General features: G+C 41.2%; 1 protein-coding gene across 14 annotated transcripts; it reads right to left on the reverse strand.

The window, feature by feature from the left end:
• Positions 1-923: 923 nt before the first annotated feature.
• Positions 924-17716, reverse strand: LOC123995054 (tumor protein D53 homolog). 14 transcript variants are annotated; one of them, XM_046298324.1, is made up of 11 exons: positions 17519-17716; positions 16070-16195; positions 15369-15395; positions 9453-9568; positions 8595-8743; positions 6835-6936; positions 5462-5476; positions 4873-4887; positions 4651-4689; positions 2803-2863; positions 924-2263 (listed from the first exon to the last, which is right to left on the reverse strand). In XM_046298324.1, exons 1-11 carry the CDS (start codon positions 17535-17537, stop codon positions 2132-2134), a joined length of 801 nt encoding a protein of 266 aa, XP_046154280.1. In that variant the 5' UTR covers positions 17538-17716; the 3' UTR covers positions 924-2131. The 14 variants fall into 14 exon arrangements, with proteins under 14 accessions (XP_046154280.1, XP_046154281.1, XP_046154286.1 ...); XM_046298325.1 differs by having other exon boundaries at positions 924-2260; positions 17519-17714; XM_046298330.1 differs by having other exon boundaries at positions 16136-16195; positions 17519-17712.
• Between the last annotated feature and the right edge of the window lie 4783 nt (positions 17717-22499).

Here is a 22499-nt window from a genome sequence, read left to right on the forward strand (position 1 = left end):
ACAGAGCCTTGAATGCTGACTGCGAGCCAGATCTAATCACCCAACATCAGTGCCGACCTAACTAATGCACTTGTGGCTGAATGGAAGCAAGTCCCGGCAGCAATGTTCCTAGTGGAAAGTCTTCCCAGAAGAGTGGAGGCTGTTATAGCAGCAAAGGGAGGACCAACTCTATATTAATGCCCTTGATTTGGGAATTAGATGTTTGACGAGCAGGTGTCCACATACTTTTTGTCATGTAGCGTAAAAAGGAAAAGTCAGCTCACTGTTTTGCTCTTATCGAATTTGATAATTTAATAAAGCTTTGGCGATTAAGATTTATTCCAAGCTGTCTCACCAACCAAACACAGCCTTTTTGGACGGTCTTACTTGATTACATTGAGCAGGACAAAAAGAAAACAGCCTTCATTGAGAGGGGAGGCTATGCTTTCTTTTTAATAAAAGAAAATGGGGAAAAAAACATTAGTGTTTTATGTTTCTAAATATTAAGTATACAGGCACCAAATCACATCTTGTTCCATGCGCATATGGGAAATGTGCGGCACGGCTGGATAGGCTGCGTTTCCGCTGTCAAAATTCATGCCATAACCAACTGTGTTACCGCTAAAACCAGATTTTGGTTGGTCTTAAATAGGTCTGGATAATGCCAGTGGCCAGTTTTTACATGACGACCTAACGTGCGTTTGACACTAGTGCTGCCTTAACGCTAGCCGAAAATAGCGTCTCACATGTTCCGTACAAAGGCATTAGTTTAAGTACTTGAGTCAATGGTATGCTATGTCAATTACAGTACATTTCAAAATGTGTTTGGGCTGTCTTAATACAATTGATGTGTTCTTGAGTGTTTTGTTTTAGTAGATTAGTAGCATGTAATTTAACTTATGTTATGACATTGAAATAAATACCATACGACAAACGACCTTAGATTGGTTTGCAACAAATTGTTTAATAGTCATACTGCAAAAAAGTTTATTCATAGTGTGTTATAATCTTACTGGGATACAGTTTTGTTTAAAAAAAGCAGAAGTTGCTAGACTACATTTGTCATACTTACAGTAGTGAATGCATACATTTTCATACTCCCCACCCCCCCATACTAGTCCCCCGTGAGAATCGAACCCACAACCCTGGCATTGCAACCGCCATGCTCTATCTACCGAGCTTCACAGGACTGCACTGGGACTATAACAACTTATTAACCTTTGGGTATTACAACAGTCACATTCGTTTTGTCAACTCTGCTGTTGACAAAACGTAGTCAAAATGTCTGAAAACATTATCACCTAAATGTCTGACAAACATCTAGTCACAATTAAGTTAAAAACCACAGCAACCGAGAAAAATCAACTTGAACAATAAACACAAGGAGAAAATCATATGACAAAAGTTAATTCTGTAAATAGAAAACCAGCTGTTTGGTCCATTATTGAAGATTAGCAGTAATAAACAGAAGAAATAACCACATTTAAAAATAGACATATAATCCCACAGTGTGTCAAAGCATCTACACTGCCTGACTGCTGTGATAATAAGTATAATTTAGGTCCGGATTTAGGAGACCCCATCAAGGCTCAAGTGCAAACAGTGCACAGTTGGAATAAAGGAGATATTAGTGTGATTCATCGGGATGACAGTGTATTCAGTAGATTTTCAGCACGAGGCCTTACTTTGGTCCCCATTACAGTGCAGTATAGGCCTACAAATCCAGTACTTGCAACTTCAAGTATTAGTTTCAAATATAATTCCCTCCCCCAATAGTTTTATGTGACTGTCCACTCTTGGAAAGTAGGTGTCATCATGAAAATGTTGTTTTAGTACTGGGAGGAAAGTCACTACTTTTTGTTTATCAAATACATTGATATAAATTTAACACATTTATTTGTATTAAAATACAAAAGGTAATAGCTGTATTCATAGTAATAAAATATCAAGGGCAGGAGTGCTTTACAGATTGGAAACAAAGGCTAAGAAGCCATTAGATAATACACATTTGTGTTGGTACTTGATGTGGCTTTGGATAGATAGGCCTACTGTTTGTCATGCTCTCCTCATCAGGTAATGTAATGTGGCCTCTGGGCCAGTGAGGGGCAGTAGAGTGCCAATCCTGGTCTGGGAGGTTGTTTCAGGCTCTGGTCTAGCAGGTCCGCTCATGATCACTGCTCTCAGACAGGTTGTTGCTGGGGGTTTCTTGGGCACTGGCGTGGGCGGCTGAAGACAACACCTCCTCAAAACTCCCTCCACCTCCTTGGCTTCCTACCTTGGTCTGCTCCAAATCCAAAACAACCCCAAATGCATAGGCACGCAAACGCACACACACAAAACAACATTTTAATATAGGCTATTGTCGAGAATCTGTTTGAACTTTCAGCAGGGTTGTTAGAAACACCAGAGATTACGACATCAGGCTCAAATGCGCACATTCAAAGTGGAGCAATTGTTCTCCTGACGGTAGTGTTTAACCTCAATTAGCTGAGCTGTAAAAATAGCTAAAAGTTTTCCTGAGCTAAAGGAAGTGAGGTTTAACAAGAAAGACCTCCATAATGTTTACTCCCTGATATTGAGTTTACTTAGGCCGGGTTTCAATCCGATTGTTTTGTCCGCAATCGTGCCATTTAAAGGTCAATTCAGATTGAGCCGAGACATACAGCGTTTACTGTTAATGTGTTCCTCTGCAAACCCGGGAACATTGGCTTTAATACGCGCATTGCGGACAAAGCACGCTTGGATTGAATCCCGGCCTGACTTCAACATTACGTAAATCTCTGTCACTGCTTTGACAGCAACATGTGTTATATCTCACATTACCTTTATGTTGGAAACGGTGCTTTCAACCTTCTCCTCAAAGGACTTGAAACTGGGAGAGTTCCTAATGGGATGAAAAGCAGTTCAGTTTCATGCAATACTATTACTTTAGTATACAACATGTATGTTTATATCTATCTGAGCCACCATACTGTACCTGTACTTTTGTGTACACTTATTAAAGCTTCCTGTATTTACAAGTGCTCTGCTAAAGCGGTCTGTATTTACAAGTGCTCTCCAAAAGCGGTCTGTATTTACAAGTGCTCTCCTAAAGCGGTCTGTATTTACAAGTGCTCTGCTAAAGCGGTCTGTATTTACAGTGCTCTGCTAAAGCGGTCTGTAATAACAGTGCTCTGCTAACGCTGTCTGTAATAACAGTGCTCTGCTAAAGCTGTCTGTATTTACAGTGCTTTGCTAAAGCGGTCTGTATTTACAGTGCTTTGCTAAAGCGGTCTGTATTTACAGTGCTTTGCTAAAGCGGTCTGTATTTACAGTGCTCTATTAAAGCATTCTGTATTTACAGTGCTCTATTAAAGCATTCTGTATTTACAGTGCTCTATTAAAGCATTCTGTATTTACAGTGCTCTATTAAAGCATTCTGTATTTACAGTGCTCTATTAAAGCATTCTGTATTTACAGTGCTCTATTAAAGCATTCTGTATTTACAGTGCTCTATTAAAGCATTCTGTATTTACAGTGCTCTATTAAAGCATTCTGTATTTACAGTGCTCTATTAAAGCATTCTGTATTTACAGTGCTCTATTAAAGCATTCTGTATTTACAGTGCTCTATTAAAGCATTCTGTATTTACAGTGCTCTATTAAAGCATTCTGTATTTACAGTGCTCTATTAAAGCGTTCTGTATTTACAGTGCTCTATTAAAGCATTCTGTATTTACAGTGCTCTATTAAAGCATTCTGTATTTACAGTGCTCTGCTAAAGCGGTCTGTATTTACAGTGCTCTGCTAAAGCGGTCTGTATTTACAGTGCTCTGCTAAAGCGGTCTGTATTTACAGTGCTCTGCTAAAGCGGTCTGTATTTACAGTGCTCTGCTAGCGGTCTGTATTTACAGTGCTCTGCTAAAGCGGTCTGTATTTACAGTGCTCTGCTAAAGCGGTCTGTATTTACAGTGCTCTGCTAAATTTACAGTGCGGTCTGTATTTACAGTGCTCTGCTAAAGCGGTCTGTATTTACAGTGCTCTGCTAAAGCGGTCTGTATTTACAGTGCTCTGCTAAAGCGGTCTGTATTTACAGTGCTCTGCTAAAGCGGTCTGTATTTACAGTGCTCTGCTAAAGCGGTCTGTATTTACAGTGCTCTGCTAAAGCGGTCTGTATTTACAGTGCTCTGCTAAAGCGGTCTGTATTTACAGTGCTCTGCTAAAGCGGTCTGTATTTACAGTGCTCTGCTAAAGCGGTCTGTATTTACAGTGCTCTGCTAAAGCGGTCTGTATTTACAGTGCTCTGCTAAAGCGGTCTGTATTTACAGTGCTCTGCTAAAGCGGTCTGTATTTACAGTGCTCTGTTAACAAAACACTGGGAGAAGTCCTGTATGCTCATCAGTGTTATAGAAAGGTCACTTTTTCTAGTGTTACGATTCCACACATTTATCTTTGGATAAACAGGTCAGATAGCTAGAAATGCATGAATCTTCTCCTGATGATTGCAGCAGGATATGCCAATGTTACAATGCAAGCCTGCTTCACCTATAAATTCTGAACCAATACCAATTCTACTCACAATGCTTACAAACGCTCAGCCTTAAGACAACGAGAATGGGTGGGTGGCTAAGGACTGGGATCTAGTGGAGGGTTAAGTCTATCACTACACACAAAGTAGGCTACACACAATTACCTCATAACAGGCATGCTCATTGAGTGGCGGATAGAGTAGCTGTCCCAAGAGAGCATGGCCCAGGTAAGAGAGGAGTTAAATCATTAACATGAATTTACAGACAGCAGAAAGCACACACGCAATCACACATGTACGCACTCACACACACACAGCAAGCACTCCCTCTAGTCTACAGTAATTCAGCAGGGCAACTTTCTAGGCATTTCTATAATGTAGATTTATCCATCATCTGATTGCCTTAAAAAAAATATAGAGATATTTTAGAGGAATCTAATGGCTTATATTGTAATATGATACATGTTCTTAGACAACTTTGTCATATCGTATCGATGACTCATTCATGTGTATATGACTAACAAATTCTACAGAGAACTAGCAATGCTACATCCACAGAAGGTACAAAAGAGAAAGACAAATGATCTAAAAACTGTAACTATACTGAGCCGCCCACAAGTAAAACATGCTATGGTCAACAACAGTCAAAGTCATGCATGCCTACTGGTCAGTGTGCTACAGATCTGAAGAGTTCACTATGAGGTTTGCGTGTATACACATTCACACTAGGTTATGATGTGACTGCACTGGAACTAACTGTGTTTCTGACTAATCAAATCAAGGGATCCCTGGAATTGATCCCATTCAGTTGGTAGTCATCTTCTTACCATTAGATCTTAAATCCCACTCATATTTACATAAGCAATGGCCTTTGTCCATCTTCTGACTAGTTTCAGTGCAGTCACTGCTAACACGCATATCTGACTCTAAATCAGAGGTATAATACAACCAATAACACCAAAACACAATTTCTTACCCAAGTGAATTTGATCTTTGGATGCATAGAAAAGGATGAAGAAACAAAGACATTTAAGACATTTGTCTTGACATTATCGAGTGTCCTACCAACACTTTACATTAGGCTACTTCATTTTGGAATCACGACAGAGTTTCATTGAACTTCTATTCAAGAAAAGACTAATTCAAAGATCCAGCGCGGGCACACACTTCAAACACACAGTTAACCAATCATTAAATCATCAAAGCTCTGGTTATCATGCCATATACTGTATATACTGTATCCTTACATTACTGTATACACTATGCATTAGAATGCAAACAACCTACTGTCTGTAAGTGTAAGGGAGTCACTCAAGTAAAGTCCACAGCAAACTTCACCCCCAGGCAACATACTGTACCTTGCTCTCCATGGTTCCTCATAGCTAAATGTTTGGTTTAGCATATTTCAACCAATGCAAGTCAGCCAGGGCACACCTTTTTTACTTCACTGGGTAACATAGTGAACAGGGTTCACGAAAATAACGTGTTCTACTGTATTTTCAATTCACACGAATAGTCCACACAGGGACAAACTCATTTGCATGCACACACACATGCACACTAGGTGGCATACCTTCTGGGATACATTAACTCAAGGCCAAACATGCTGCAATACACAAAGGAATATCTATTTGTCTCTCTGGATCATTGTTCAACGTGATTTTATACATAATGTTGGTTGGTTAATACACTTTTATAAACCTGCGGTGGTGAGTCTTTTGTTATTATCATGCAATAATGATGACGACATTAAAATAACAAAACAAAGACTCTGACACGTCTACAATACACACTAAATGACATGGACAGACATAACAGTAAATCACAGTTTTTCTTTGTCATGGCTAGTCTGAGTATTGTATTACTAGTGAACCCGGGGCCAGCTGTCTATGATATGATAGCTCCCGAGTGGCTGAGTGTGCCCCTGCAAAGCCAGCATACAGGCCAGCAATGGATTTCCATTGTGCCACCCTGCCCAGTCAGAACTCTGGGTCTTCAAGGCAGAGAGTGGTCAGCAGACACCCAGAGGGTTACTGACCCCCCCCCCACTCCAGGCCCGCATCCAATCTGGCCTGCAGAAAGCTGCTTACTCTGGGCTTATGCAACATAAACATGCCCCCTGCAACAGACTGTCTGGGTCAACCCCAACAACAATTAGGAATGGGCACACGACAGACTGGCTGCAGAAAAGTGGAGATGAGGGTGGTCATTCTGACTGGAGGCCACCTTGTATTCTGTCTCAATAGCTGTAGGCTAAAAGATGTAGTCATAGTGTAAGGCTTCAGTTGATTGGATATGAAAGATGTTGATGTTGTTGTGTGGTTGCTATAGGCACCAGTGACACCGTACCTCATATCCCCAAACTTCCTGCTGATGGCTGTTCCCAATGTGGTGAAAGCTGCTGACGTTTTCTGCCCTGCCGTGCTCAACGTCTCCGACGTCTTTTTGTACCTGGACAAATGAAAAGACAAGACAGTGATGATCAAAAACAGACAGGACACCACAGGACAGCCACACCGGTTATCTTCTTGTCCCTTTCCGGAGCACTGTTCACTCCACACACACAGATTAGTTTCATAGTCAGAGCCGGAGCCAGGGTGCAACTGATACTCCAGCTCAGTATCACAATCAGTCAGGGATTCATACATCTATAAAAACAAGATGAGGGGAGCATGGCACAGATAACAAAGACTCAGTGTTTCCCCATGTTTTAACTCCCATTGATGCTGCAAAATCTCTGGGAAACAGAGGAGCGCATCACTTTGATTATTTGTACAGCTTATACCACTGTTAGGGCACTGGCCTACAAAGAGAAGCCATTGATTTTCCTCTTTATTTTCTAGTTCTAAAAGCCTGCTTGTCTGCAGAGTGCCTGGCTTCCAACCTCTCACATCCCCAGCCCCTAGAGCCCGATTACCTCTCAGTGCATTACACACAGACTGCATGGAAACCTAAGAAACTCCTGCACTTCCCTGAGCACCAGCCCATGCCATCACCTTATTGGATTTGAGTCCTTCTATTTCAAGACAAAGAGCTTACTGCATTTGTAAGATGCATTAAGTGCAATGCGTTAATCTGGCTAACGCTTTTGCTGTGGGAGGTAATTCTGAGAAGAATGTGGTCCGCCAGCTCACTTAGGTACTGAGTCTAACTAGTGTGGCGCCTGAAGTGAAAAAGACTAGAGAGAGAGAGGAGAGGGAAAAGAAGAGAGAAGAAGCCCGAGAGAGAAAGAGAAATATTGTCACCTAACATCAACTGATGCCAACAACAAACCACACTGACAATAGATACAGCTCGGCCGTTATGACGGAGTTGCTCACCTCCTTTACACTTGGCCCTGTTGCCTTGGTTTTGCATTGGTGTCGAGACTGGAGATTGAGGAAGTGTGTCGTGGCATTTACACAGTGGAGGCCCATTCTTCTCCTCTCCCTCCAGCCAATGATCTCTCAGCACCACCAGATCTGCTTGACCCTAGCGGTTTGCAGTTCCCCCTCACCATGGTAACGGTGATTGGAGAAGGGTGCTCTGCCCATTTGAGCACCTAGTTAAAGCGTGACTCTGGTAACTGAATAGCTAGGGACATACAAGGCCAGTCTGCAGACGCAGGCAGAGACGGAGGACTGAAATCTAGGCCTATTGTATAGCTGTTCACTGAAAATGGCTATATATACACACAGTACTGACCTATATGAGCCTGAAGCTGCTGCTTGTTTTTACTGGCTTGCCCCCGTGGATAGATGTGTCCTGGGCCAGGCAGCCAGCACTGTGCTGCTTTAGATGTCACATCACCATTAGGCCGCTTGCTCCCTGTCATTATCTGCCTCAATGAGCCCGATCAGACCGGATCCATACATTCATCACCCTGTGACGCCCATAAAGACAATCTCTGGTGACAGGAGCAAAACATCTAGAGGGCGCGAGTGCTATTTCTCGCTTTCCTTCCCAAATGCCAAACGTAGGCACTGTCTCTGAGACAGCCTTTGGATGGCAACAATAGGAGTCTAGTTGAGATTCCCCCTCCCCCTGGCATTATGCACGCCGGCGTGTAACATATTTGATACCTCCCACTCAAGCGTAATTACACACAGCGAACGATGTTGGGTACTCACGCAGTGGAAGTCTGCATGTCATACCAGCTCCTGTTGAAGTTCTGTTTGAGCTCACTGAGTGGTGTTATCCCCAGTTTGGCTTTGAGGTCTGAGTGGTGTTTCTCTTTGGAGGCCAACACTTGCCTCAGGGTGGAGATTTCTTCCTCTAACTGGAGGCATAAACATAGAAAGAGAGAGAAATAAAGACATGAGAGATATAGAGTTAGAGAGTGATGCTAATTTCCCCTCGGGCTTAAGTATTCCAAATGAATTATCCATAAAGCAAATAATGTAACACATGGACAAAATGTGTTATATCCCACTCCTTATCAGCAAATAAAGTATATTTCTTGGATGAAGCTTACTATACTACAAATGGCTATAAAAGGCCATTTCAGCTACATATACGTGTTGGTAATATAACTATAATAATAATTATAATAATATGGTGGTAAATTGAGGGAACTGAAGTACAGAACACTGGCTCTTCCTTAAAACACAGCATAGTGTATTTGGCCTGAGGTCAACACCAGGGGAAACAACAGTGATGAAGAGTAACAACTGTAAACCCAAATCCTAATTGATGCCGACTCATATTATGCAAAAAAGCTCTGCTGCAAGAGCTGCCAAGATTTACATAACTCATAATGCCCTCTACTTCCGCTCCTATTTCCAGTTAATATATCTCTCTCCCATGGTCCAACACAGTTTCCCTATGTGAGAGAGATCAGTGTACCAACTTCTTAACCATCTCTCCCCTCTAAGGTTGAACAGAATGTGTCCATCTCCAAGACAGCGCTTCCTGAATCCAACTCGATCAAAATGCCAAGCTAAACATTGAAAAACAGAGCGGTGAAAAGTGCTGACGAGAGGGACTACCTTAGTGAGTTCACTCAATATTTCCTCCCTCTCCTCATCGGTCACAGTGTTGTAGAGGTCCACTTCTGACACCATTTCTTCATCTACTTCTGTTAGAGGCTCTGGGTCCAGCAAACCTGAGGAGAGATAGACGATTAAACACAAAACAACCCCCAAAAGTCTGAAGTGTTCTTACTTACAGTACCACTCAGTCAAGGGTTATTCTTTATATTGTAGAATAATAGTGAAGAAATCAAAACTATGAAATAACACATATGGAATCATGTAGTAACCATTCTCTCCACCAGCTTCATGAGGTAGTCACCTGGAATGCATTTAAATTAACGGGTGTGCCATGTTAAAAGTTAGTTTGAGGATTTTATTTCCTAATTAATGCATTTGAGCCAATCAGTTGTGCTGTGACAAGGAAGGGGTGGTATACAGAAGATAGGACTATTTGGTAAAAGACCAAGTCAATATTATGTCAAGAACAGCTCAAATAAGCAAAGAGAAACAAACGACAGTCCATCATTACTTGAAGACACCTTTTAAAGTTTCTTCAAGTGTAGTCGCAAAAACCATCAAGCGCTCTGATGAAACTGGCTCTCATGTGGACCACCACAGGAAAGGAAGACCCAGAGTTACCTCTGCTGCAGAGGATAAGTTCATTAGAGTTACCAGCCTCAGACATTGCAGCCCAAATAAATGCTTCAGAGTTCAAGTAACAGACACATCTCAACATCAACTGCTCAGAGGAGACTGTGTGAATCAGGCCTTCATGGTTGAATTCCTGCAAAAAAAACAATACTAAAAGGACACCAATAAGAAGGAGACTTGCTTGGGTCAAGAAACACGAGCAAAGGACATTAGACCGGTGGAAATATGTCCTTTGGTCTGATGAGTCCAAATTTGAGATATTTGGTTCCAACCGCCGTGTATTTGTGAGACGCAGAGTAGGTCAAAGGATGATCTCCGCATGTGTGGTTCCCACCGTGAAGCATGGAGGAGGTGTGATGGTGCTTTGCTGGTGACTGTCTGTGATTTATTTAGAATTCAAGGCACACTTAACCAGCATGGCTACCACAGCATTCTGCAGCGATACACCACCCCATTTGTTTTTTAACAAGACAATGACCCAACACACCTCCAGGCTGGGTAAGGGCTATTTGACCAAGAAGGAGAGTAATGGCGTGCTGCATCAGATGACCTGGCCTCCACAATCACCTGACCTCAACCCAACTGTGATGGTTTGGGATGAGTTGGACCGCAGAGTGAAGGAAAAGCAGCCAACAAGTGCTCAGCATATGTTTGAACTCCTTAAAGACTGTTGGAAAAGCATTCCAGGTGAAGCTGGTTGAAAGAATACCAAGAGTGTGCAAATCTGGCATCAAAGCAAAGGGTGGCTACATTGAAGAATCTCAAATATAAAATATATTTAGATTTGTTTAACCCTTTTTTGGTTATTACATGATTCCATGTGTGTTATTTCATAGTTTTGATGTCTTCACTATTATTCTACAATTTAGAAAATAATAAAAATAAAGAAAAAAAAACCTTGAATGAGTAGGTGTGTCCAAATCTTTGACTGGTACTGTACATATACACTGAGTGTACGAACATTTTCTTAATATAGAGTTGCACCCCCTTTTGCCCCCAGAAAAAAACTCCATTTGTCAGGCATGGTCTCGAAAAGTCTCCACAGGGATGTTGGCCCATGTTGACTCCATTGCTGCCAACAGTTGTGTTAAGTAGACTGGATGTCATTTGGGTGGTGAACCATTCTTAATACACACGGGAAACTTTTAAGTGTGAAAAACCCAGCAGCTCTGCAGTTATTGACACACTCAAAACCGGTGCACCTGGCACCTTCTACAATACCCCATTAAAAGGCACTTAAATATTTTGTCTTGCCCATTCACCCTCTGAATGGCACACATACACAATCCATGTCTCAAAGCTTACAAATCCTTTAACTTGTCTCCTCCCCTTCATCGACACTGATTGAAGTGGATTTACCAGGTGACATCAATAAAGGATTATACCTTCCCCCTGGTCAGTCTGTCATGGAAAGAGGAGGTGTTCCTAATGTTTTGTACACTCACTGTATTAGTGGAGAGACAATCACATAAAGTATGTTTTTGCAAATAACAGAAGAAACTCAGGCACCCATTCAAATAGTCTACCTCGAAGAGATGATTCAGGCTACGGCAAGACATAACCCCCAATCTGTTGCCATCGTAACACGACCACAGTACGGACAGATTTAACCTGAACGCCACCCTCCATCACTGTGACAATGGCAATATTCCCACATGTTTAACAACCACCTTTAGAGACACCGACTGTAATTATCTACACTCGAGCTTCCATTTCCAATCCTCTGTTTATTTTTATGCATGTATAGCTAAGATATATTCTGGGTAGTTTAAAGAAAAGTCATGCTTATCCCCTTCCATAAGACCACCAGTTGTCTGCGAGAGTAACCGTCCTGTATGTTGTCTCTACTTAAAACATTCATTAATCAATGTGTATGACTAAATAGGAGCACAAACCTATTGCTTATTGTTTTTTTTATTACATCGTTTTCTTTTATTGTATGATTTTATATATAAAAAATATATTCAGGGGGAATATCTATTGCTTATGGAACCTAATGGTGATCTAATTACATGACAATATGTGTGTGTGTATGCGTTTGTGTGTGCGTGCGTTTCCAGTTACAATACAAGCTAAAACAGACAAGCAACTTCCTGGTATGTGAAGCACTGAGTGTCTGATCAATATCTGACTGATGAAGTAATGGCCAAAGCCCCGGCATGGTGTACCCTCAGCTGATTAAATCAGCCATTAATAAAGTGAATTCGAACTCAAATTGGGAGTATAGCTTTACCCAATTTCTGCCAAATTTTGTGTAACTTCAAATGTCTGTCCCTACAACCATTATAACCTTATAACTGCATAATATAATATTACAGTAAAGAGACTCTGGCTTTAAAATTCTACACTAGGCTACAGTAATACAACTGGGTGAAATGCTCTGAGCTTATGATACTATTTCAATCACCAGCAACATAAAGCCAGGACATAATAACATATTATAAACTTGGTGGTTCGAGCCCTGAATGCTGATTGGCTAACACCCGTGGTATATTAGACCGTAATAAACAGGTATAACAAAACATTTACACCCCCCCCACCCCCCATTATTGCTTAAATATAACATGACATCTAAACCTAAGAGATGTTACTGAGCAGGGACCAGCGTCCTAAGATGACCGTAGGTAGGGGATGTTTTTGTCAAGACAAAGAGGACAACAAACAAGCAGGAGTCACATCTTTGAGGCCTGGTCTCTCATTACATCAGCAGATGATTGGAGTGGCGTGGCACAGAGCTTGTGATGCAGTTTGGCCACATAACCCAATCACTTTCTCATCAGAAGCCTTTGGAGAGGATCCCTTCGCTTGGAGCCCCACCATGTACACAGTATACATTCTAGCACTCTTCATCACTCTCTTCTCTATTGGCATCTTGCCAGGCCTCAGTGACTCTAATAGTAGACGTATTTTAATAATAATAATGATAATAATAATAATAGCCTGGACTTGTCTTTTCCTACATGCACTGTGTTGATAGCTATTTTATTGAGGAAAAATGTACTTACTACAATTGTGATATGTGGTTGTCTCACCTGGCTATCTTAAGATGAATGGACTAATTGTAAGTCACTCTGGATAGGAGCGTCTGCTAAATGACTCAAATGTAAAAGTTAATTACTCTACGACTTTATCCTATTTCTCTAGAATGGGACAAGTGCAGTTTGAACAACTGTTTCTATGTTTTCACTGTGATGGGTTAAGAGTGCATTGCCTAGCAACTTCCCATGCAGACGAGCAAGCCCAATCATCATCATTGATTGAATCCTTGTGTTGTCCTTAAGACACTTCAATCCTTCAACACCGGGCTGACTCATTTTAAATGAGCAAACAATCCCCGTCTTTACCTTTCGAGGACCACAGACAGTATACACACACTCGTACAAAAGTGATGTTGTTTGTGTTGCCAATGTGAGGTTCCATCCATCAGCATTGTTCCTGGGGCACTGAAAGAGGTCCCTATGATACATTAACATTGGCTCAGGTTCATTAAAAAATCTATATGGTAATCAATATCAAAGAGCATTAACAGGAAACCATGCAGGCTTGACTGGGGCGGCAGGGTAGCCTCGTGGTTAGAGCGTTGGACTAGTAAGGTTGCAAGTTCAAATCCCCGAGCTGACAAGGTACAAATCTGTTGTTCTGCCCCTGAACAGGCAGTTAACCCACTATTCCTAGGCAGTCATTGAAAATAAGAATTTGTTCTTAACTGGCTTGCCTCATTAAATAAAGTTAATTTTTTATTAAGAGTGGGTTGATGGGCTCGTGACTTTCCTTTTTGACAACATGTCACCTGAACATCATATTATTGGTACACCGATGACTCTAAACCTCACCCCGGCCCTGCACCTCCCACGCCTCAGTCTGATTCAATTAACCATCACATACATGGCTGAGAGAGAGAGAGAGACTCTGGCCAAGGAATAAACACAGAACCACACCACAATCAGTAGGGGTTCAGTAACACTACATTAACTCTCAAAAGGACACCCATCCTCGTTTTCTCTCTCTGATTTGGGAATCTATTTCAGATAATCTGAGGCCCAATCCAAATAATGGCATGGTCACATTCCGAGTCCGGGTCAGCTGGTCTGGGTTGTCTGAAGGCATTTGCCGAGTCTCGCCCACGACGTTGTCCTGAAAGTAGGAGCACCGCGGCTCAGTGACTGTGGCGTGACAACTCATCCGCACCCAATTCACACTCATCATACTCAGCAGCACAGGGGCCAGAGCTGGAGAAATACACTCTTTTTCACATGCTAGGTTCTCAAAGGCATCATTGTTTTTACTCTACAACCCTTATCCACAGACACAGTCGTTAGCAGTGACGGCTAGCCTAGGGTTGTTCACACAAAATCAGTCATCTGCGTGGAGACCTGAGAGTAACCTAAATGCGAACTGAGAGGCCTGCCTCGCACACTGTGGCTGCTCTAGCCGTGCTAAAGTCTCTGTCATCCAAGATAAACTTTCTGGCTATAAGTGATGACATCACAGTGGGTGTCTCTCAGAAGAAAAGCAGGTTGTCTTCCATTTTGATGACACATTTACTGATCCTCTCTCGCCTTGTACATAGTAGCACTCATCTCATTATGGACTATCATCACCCCTCCAACTCAACGATGTTCAATGAGTTGACTCATGCAGTAAAATGACCTGCATTCTGTACTGACTGAGGAAGCAAATCCTATAAGCTTAACAAAGTGTGTCAGACTCAGCAGGCAGCAAACACAACTGGAAATGTTACTGGAAATTATCCCCAGTCCCCTTACCAATAACGAGATCGCTCATAACCATGGTAAATAAAATGTAGCATTTAGTAAATAAACAGATTAAGTTATCTGGAAATTAGTTCCCATTTTTGCTTCCATTTTAGGCCGTCATCTTGGCCTGTTACGTCATTTCTGGCCTGGCTGTAGTAATCAGTGGGATTTTCCCCTCGGATTATCCAACTAGATTTACCAAAGTCCTTCACCTCAGCCACGGCAGAATTAAGCAGTGCGATATCTAGCGAAGTCAAAGATCCCATTTCAGATAGTCCTTTGACTGCAACTTCATCAAATGTTTGCTCTCAAACGCATCGTTGGAATAAACACTGTCAGGGGTGTTTTTGTCCAATTTGTGGAGGGGCCAAAAAGTGTGGTGAAAATGAGTCAATCATTCATTCATCCATTCCCTCACAATAAAGAGATATATTTAAAACATGAATCAGGGATACTGTAATACTTCCACATCACGTGAACATTTCTGTGAAGGGCAGTCAGCTAAACAGAGAAGCAAGCATACCTGTCCTGAGATGTCCTTGTCCTCGCTCTTCATTTGGTAGCAGAAACAAGGGGGAAAGATTACATTCCTTTAATGAAATTAGTAATAATTGATAAAAATAGATAGGCCTATGCTACTTTGTCCGGGGAAGTCACAAGTTCTAAAAATATACTCTATGCCTATAACATGTTCATACCAAGAGAAGAAATGCTGTAAAACAAATGTCCCAAAACATTTCTATCACATACGCAGATGAAAAAAAGTTCAAAATCAGAGGCGTTTCATGCTTTGCCTGATGAAGTTGACCGTTGTTAGGCAATTCATTTACAGATCCTTTGAGGTTCTATGCGTACAGGGAACATTTAGTAATTGGAAACACCACAAGACCTAAAACATTCAGCTCAAACACAGCATGCAACTGATTGCAAGAGAACTGGAGGATTCTAAAATGGGAGTCTGTCCATCTACGGAGCCAAGAAACATATCAAGAGGACATTGGCCTATTTTCTGGTTCAATTATGCAGCATCAAGACAAATTAATGGATATAAATCCTAATCATTCTATTTATTGGCACATGCTATTACAATCCTGAAAGTATAAAAAATATGCAATTGATGCTGCACAGGTTTACTGGTCCAACGTGGGCCAGAAATACTACAGCTACTGTAATACTACCAATAACAGGGGAAGTAGTCTAGTCTACAGATCAAAGGCCTGTCACCTTCAGGTTGCAGATGCACCACAAACCCACTGGGCATAACCCACTCATCTGAATATGAGGTCTTACCCCATTCCCCTTCACCATCGCTCAGTACACTAGAGTCGCTCAGTACACTAGAGTACAACTCTGATGACGATGCATTTGATGTCCATTAGGCAATGAATGGGGTGAAATACAAAATAGTGAGTTACACATAAACACAGGAGCGCGCACACACACGCACACACGCACACACGCACACAATTGGTGTATAGTGTAGGTTACAGTGTTCATTCAGGCTGACTGTAACCTGATAACCTGAGGTTGATAAAAAAAACAATGCGTATACCTTGTTTGAACCAGAAAGTTGATTATAATAGCCAGTGTTCAACTGATAATCTAGTGTGCACAAGTTAAGACAGCCATCTTGCTATTTGGATAATAGGGCCAACTACAAAGAAAGGCTCTTCAATGCAGAATATCTATGGTCACAAGATTTCAATTATTTGGTCAGGTGGTCACGGTGGGAAGGGAAAATAAGTGGCCTTGAGCCAGTCATGGTTTGCAAAATATATTTTAACCTAACAGAAGGACAGAGCAATACTACATCCAAATGAACATGATGTTTTATTACCATGTTACACATAGAGCTCGCCACCTTGTAGTCCTAAAACCGGAAAATATGTTAACTCTGGTTCTTTCAGCCATTCCTATGGAGAAAATGAACCGGGGAAAGAATAGGGTTGTGGGATAAATGTAGAAAATAAGGTCTGAGGTTAACACAGGCTTAGGAGATCTTATATGTTTTGTTCTATGATATAACAATATCTGTCAGTTAAAATTATCTTTGTGAATTAGTAAGACTTTATGTGCTTTATTAAATGACATAAATGCTTCAAAAATTTAAAAATAAAAAAAGTGAAGAAAAATGAAGACCATCTCATTGAAAAGAAACGTATAAGATCTCCTAAACCTGTGTTTACCACAGACCTTATTTTCGGCGTTTATCCCAAAACAGCATTCATTTCCCCCATAGGCTTTGTCCAACGAACATTGGCAGGGGGTTTAGTGCCTACAAAAAGATGGCATTACTAATGCTCTCTATTGGACAGAAATGAAACGTTTAACCACGTGCTCCATTAAGTAGATGCGTCATGTGATAACTGGTCGAAAATGGCTACTCTATTGATACAATTTTGTCTTTTGAGGTAGAATTTATTAAAAGTTTACACTTAATTTCACCTACCAAGACTATCATCACATATTAAAGTTAAACTGTTTAATAAGGTTATTTATATATTTTTAAAAATTCCGATTAAGGCTATCAACTATGAATTCAGTAACAACAGTTTTCGTTCATACTGTAAATAACAAATAGGCTAAATACACAATTGAATACATGCAACAACAAAAATCCATAATGTGTAACATATTATTATACATTTTTCAAGAGCTTGAACGCTCACTCACCCTGTTGTCTGGTCTCCATTCGAAGCAGTGTGATGCAGTTGGCTTACTTGAAGTAAATATGAATTGTTCTTCTGAAACAACGCTTTAACGTAGATACAGCAGCTCACTGCTGCACTGTCAGACGCCAATGTTTACGCCAGTTCCTTCACTGTCAATTACGGCACCGCCTCCATTGGCGGGGCTTCCAACATACACCAATGGCGGTGTGCTCAATTACTGAAACAGCGTTGTGACGTCTTCAGAGTTCAAATACTATTTCGTGTCGAACTAGGCACATGATTTAGACTGATGATGCCAAATATGCAATATATTGAACTATATTTCTTGACAGAAAAACTCAAATGTAATCTTAAAATACTGTCAGTTTCATGTACACTTAAATACATGATTGCCCAATGTTTCCGGTGAAGTGAAAGTGTAATATATCCAAGTTACTTATTTAGGCTAGTTTGGGTAGTTTCATTACAGAATGCAACGACGCCACCTGCTGATACTTTGTGATTCTAGGCTTTGAGAATATCTGACCAATTTACACCCTCGTCTGTCAGAGCAGGGTAAATACATCTCCTGTAGTAAATTAGTTACATGAGATGATAGACATGAATTTTGATTAAACAGATTCAACAATTACTTTGCCATTTCCTGGTCGCCAAAATGTTAATAGTTTGCCTAATTTCAGTTTATGTGACAAAACAAGCAAGTGTTGAGAATCATTGTACCATCTAAATCGCTGTGAAATATATTTTCAATGACCAAAAATATTGTATTTTATTTATTTACAATTATGGCCAGGTAAAAATGTATCAGTAGACATTTAATTTATACTTTTCAAAATTATGCTGAATATATTCACTTTCTAAGAAGCAAAACATTTGATAGAAGATAAGACTCTCAAGATATCAGTCTTTCAGATGCAATGCACCATTCATCTTCAACTGGAACTCTTGATCATTCATTCTTTTTTTTCATACATTTTTACAATACAGCCAATTTGGACTTTGGCCCGCTAATTTCCTGCAATTCTACATGTTTTGCCATGACTTATGCCAGGTTCAGATGATATCTGAGTGAGAGTAACTAACTAAATCAATGGGGGCACCCTAGGTGTCAGGACCCCTGGGCACGTGCCTTGATTACTATAAGGTTTAGATAGCTGGCTAGACTAACTTACCTAGCAATCTATAAAATGTTTGCTGACATAGGCTAATTGAGTGACTGTCAGTGACTGGCATAGCTGCTGATACACTACCACATTCTGAAATTGCAAGTTGTGTATTTTATGATCTACACTACATGACCAAAAGTATGTGGACACCTGCTCGTTGAACATCTCATTCCAAAATCATGGGCATTAATATGGAGTTGGTCCCCCTTTGATGCTATAACAGCCTCCACTCTCCTGAGAAGGTTTTCCACTAGATGTTGGAACATTGATGTGGGGACATGCTTCCATTAAGCCACAACAGGATTAGTGAGGCTGGGCACTGATTAGGCCTGCCTCGCAGTTGGAGATCCAATTCTTCCCAAAGGTGTTCCATGGGGTTGAGGTCAGGGCTTTGTGCAGGCCAGTCAAGTTATTCCACACCGATCTCGAAAACAATTTCTGTATGGACCTCACTTTGTGCACGGGGGCATTGTCATGCTGTAACAGGAAATGGCCTTCCCCAAAATTGAAAGAACAGAATTGTCTATAATGTCATTGAACGCTGTCACATTAATATTTCACTGCATTGGAACTAAGGGGCCTAGTCCGAACCATGAAAAATATTCCCAGACCATTATTCCTCCTCCACCAAATTTTACAGTTGGCACTATTCATAAGGGCAGGTAGCTTTCTCCTGGCATCCGTCAAACCCAGATTTGTCCATCGGACTACCAGATGGTGAAGCCTGATTCATCACTCCAGAGAACGCGTTTCAGCTGCTCCAGAGTCCAATGGCAGTGAACTTCACACCACTCCAGCCGATGCTTGGGATTGAGCATGGCGATTTTAGGCTTATGTGTGGCTGCTTGGCCATGGAAATCCATTTAATGAAGCTCCCCCGACGAACAGTTATTGTGCTGACATTGCTTCCTGGAACTCGGTAGTGAGTGTTGCAACCAAGGACAGGCGATTTTTACTCGCTACACACTTCAGCACTTGGCAGTCCCATTCTGTGAGCTTATATGACCTACCACTTTGTGGCTGAGCCGTTGTTGCTCCTAGACATGTCCACTTCACAGTAACAGCCCTTACAGTTGACCGGGGCAGCTCTAGCAGGCCAGAAATTTGACGAACTGACTTTCTGAACAGTGGCATCCTATGACGGTGCCACATTCAAAGTCACTGAGCTCTTCAGTAAGGCCATTCTACTGCCATTTTTGTCTATGGAGATTGCATGGCTGTGTGCTCGATTTTATACACCTGTCAGCAATGGGTGTGGCTAAAATTGCTGAATCCACTAAATTGAAGGGATGTCCACATACTTTTGTATATACTGTATAGTGTATCTACAAAGTTGAGACCCCGACTTACTTCCAAAACAAACAAAAAAGCTGATTATGCCGCTTATGCCTAGAAACAGCACTGAACACATCTCCCTCAAAGCAGCAGCTGCTCTTTTCAGCTCTGATGTGTTTTTGAAAAACCTTGCATTTTGAAGCTGTAATCTTTCCGTGAAAGTAATTTCAAACGGATTTTAAAGATTAAATGTTTCCCTGTCTTATCAAAACACCATATGAAATTCTGTAATTCACTGGGAGTTTTAATATGGGTGTGCTTTATTTCATGCTGTACCAGGAATCAGTGTGGTATGTACTAGTACTGGTAGCTGAGCTCCCCTCTGCAGCTCTGCCAAGTCTTATTCTGTCTTAGGTCTGTCAACAGGATGTCTGTGTTAGCTAGTATGAAGACAGAGGAGCACAGCCCCACACCATGAGGAAACAGTCCCACAGGCAGACATCAAGGCCACATTACAGAATGAAACAGGAGGCAGGATATTCAATTGACTGAATGGAATTTTCATTATGATTAACAATTATTCAGATTGGTTTATTATTGTGACATGAGGCCCTTGCATCGGGCAGAACAGCAACAAAAGCCTATATTACTACTGTATGTAATATTGCTAAAGCATAACCACTAACTACAGGCAATTCTCATTAAATGTGTTGTATATTTCATAGTTTTTTCAGCTCTGCTGAGCCTGTGTTGTTGAATTTGTTTGATATGGAGTGCTGTATATTTACACAGCTGTTCACAGCATTCTAATCACACACAATAAATCAGATGATCCCGATTGGAAGGAAGGAACCAGCTGGGAGCTACAGAGCTTGGCTGTTTGAAGGCCCTGTTATAACTACTTCCCCATCCCCCAGGAATCCTCCTCTTGACCTGTGGGTCCATAACCAGCTAGAAGTCATGACTCACTTTCTCAGTGGCCACCACAGCTGCAAGGTCAGCTGATCCCAGAGCTATGTATTGCTGAGTAAGCACTGGCCCCGGTTAGGTCACATGACGGTTGGGGAGCTGCATGTGCATCCCAAATGCCACCCTATATACTGTAGTGGTCGACTATAGGCCCTGGTCAAAAGTGGTGCACTATAAAGGGAATAGGGTGCCATTTGGGACTTCTCCTGTGTCTGTCCATCCAGGGAAGATAGAGTGGACAGGACAGATAACAAAACAGCTTGGCCGGGCTGGTGTGGTGTAGGCTACTCTCAGAGGGGGCAAGCACTAACGGAAATTAAAGGTGATAATGTTTCTGTAAAAACAACTTCTGAATAGGACATCTTTGTGGATGGATGGAATGGGGTTTGGTCAGGGAGGGAAGGGCCAGAGATCTTTTAAAAACTATACATCACAGTTGGTAAGTGCAAGACAGTGTTTTTTGTTGAGCCATCAATTGGTTTACCTGGCTTAATACAGAAAGAAGGTGGATTATTATAACTCTTTTCTTTAGGAGGTAGATCAGCTTTAATATTGCATATCTATAGATCGTAGCTTCCATCAATGTAATTGTCTGCATCGTGTCCAATTCCCCAAGGTTCATTTGTTGATTGTATTGCCTTTGACGTGATCCAATAAAAACAATTGTTCACACAAAAAAAGGACATGTGTTTTTGGCGTTTTAACCATCACTTTTTAATGACTCCACAATTACATCTGACACAAACAGCTAAACGTGAATGACATGAACTGTGAAGATAGTGGTGCAGCAGCACAGAAGAACCACAAACAAAAGTAGAATACAAATCTGTGCATTTGATTTTCATAAACCAACCAATACATGAAAAACGACTATTGGTGTTGTTGTAGCTTTAAACTACTAGATAATTGACATGTACAATGGGTAGATCAGGAGAAATTTACCATTTCAGTTGTGCAAGCTACAGACGTTTTTGGAGCAGAGATGAGACCGTCAAGCCTATATCAATGATCTTTGTAAAGGCACCAGTCATATTGTTATGGTAACCAGGCCACAATGGCACGAATAGGGGCTTCAGCCAGCCGATAAGCCCCCTGGCGAGTTCAGACGTCAGAGGTGGATCCTCCACCTACCCAATCCGATGTCAGATTAAAATGTAACATGTATACACTAAAAGTGGCATCAAACAATGGCATCTTAATATACAGTTGGAGTTGGAAGTTTACATACGCCTTTACATACATTTAAACTCAGTGTTTCACACTTCCTGACATTTAATCCTAGTAAAAATGCCCCGTCTTAGGTCAGTTAGGATCACCACTTTATTTTAAGAATGTGAAATGTCCGAATAATAGTAGAGAGAATCATTAAATTCAGCTTTTATTTCTTTCATCACATTCCCAGTAGGTCAGAAGTTGACATATATTCAATTAGTATTTGGTAGCATTGCTGTTAAATTGTTTAACTTGGGTCAAACGTTTCGGGTAGCCTTCCACAAGCTTCCCACAATAAATTTATTGTGGGTGAATATTGTCCCATTCCTCCTGACAGAGCTGGTGTAACTGAGTCAGGTT

The sequence above is a fragment of the Oncorhynchus gorbuscha genome, linkage group LG14, assembly GCF_021184085.1.
Source record: "Oncorhynchus gorbuscha isolate QuinsamMale2020 ecotype Even-year linkage group LG14, OgorEven_v1.0, whole genome shotgun sequence".
In the NCBI taxonomy this organism is placed as follows: Eukaryota; Metazoa; Chordata; class Actinopteri; order Salmoniformes; family Salmonidae; genus Oncorhynchus; species Oncorhynchus gorbuscha.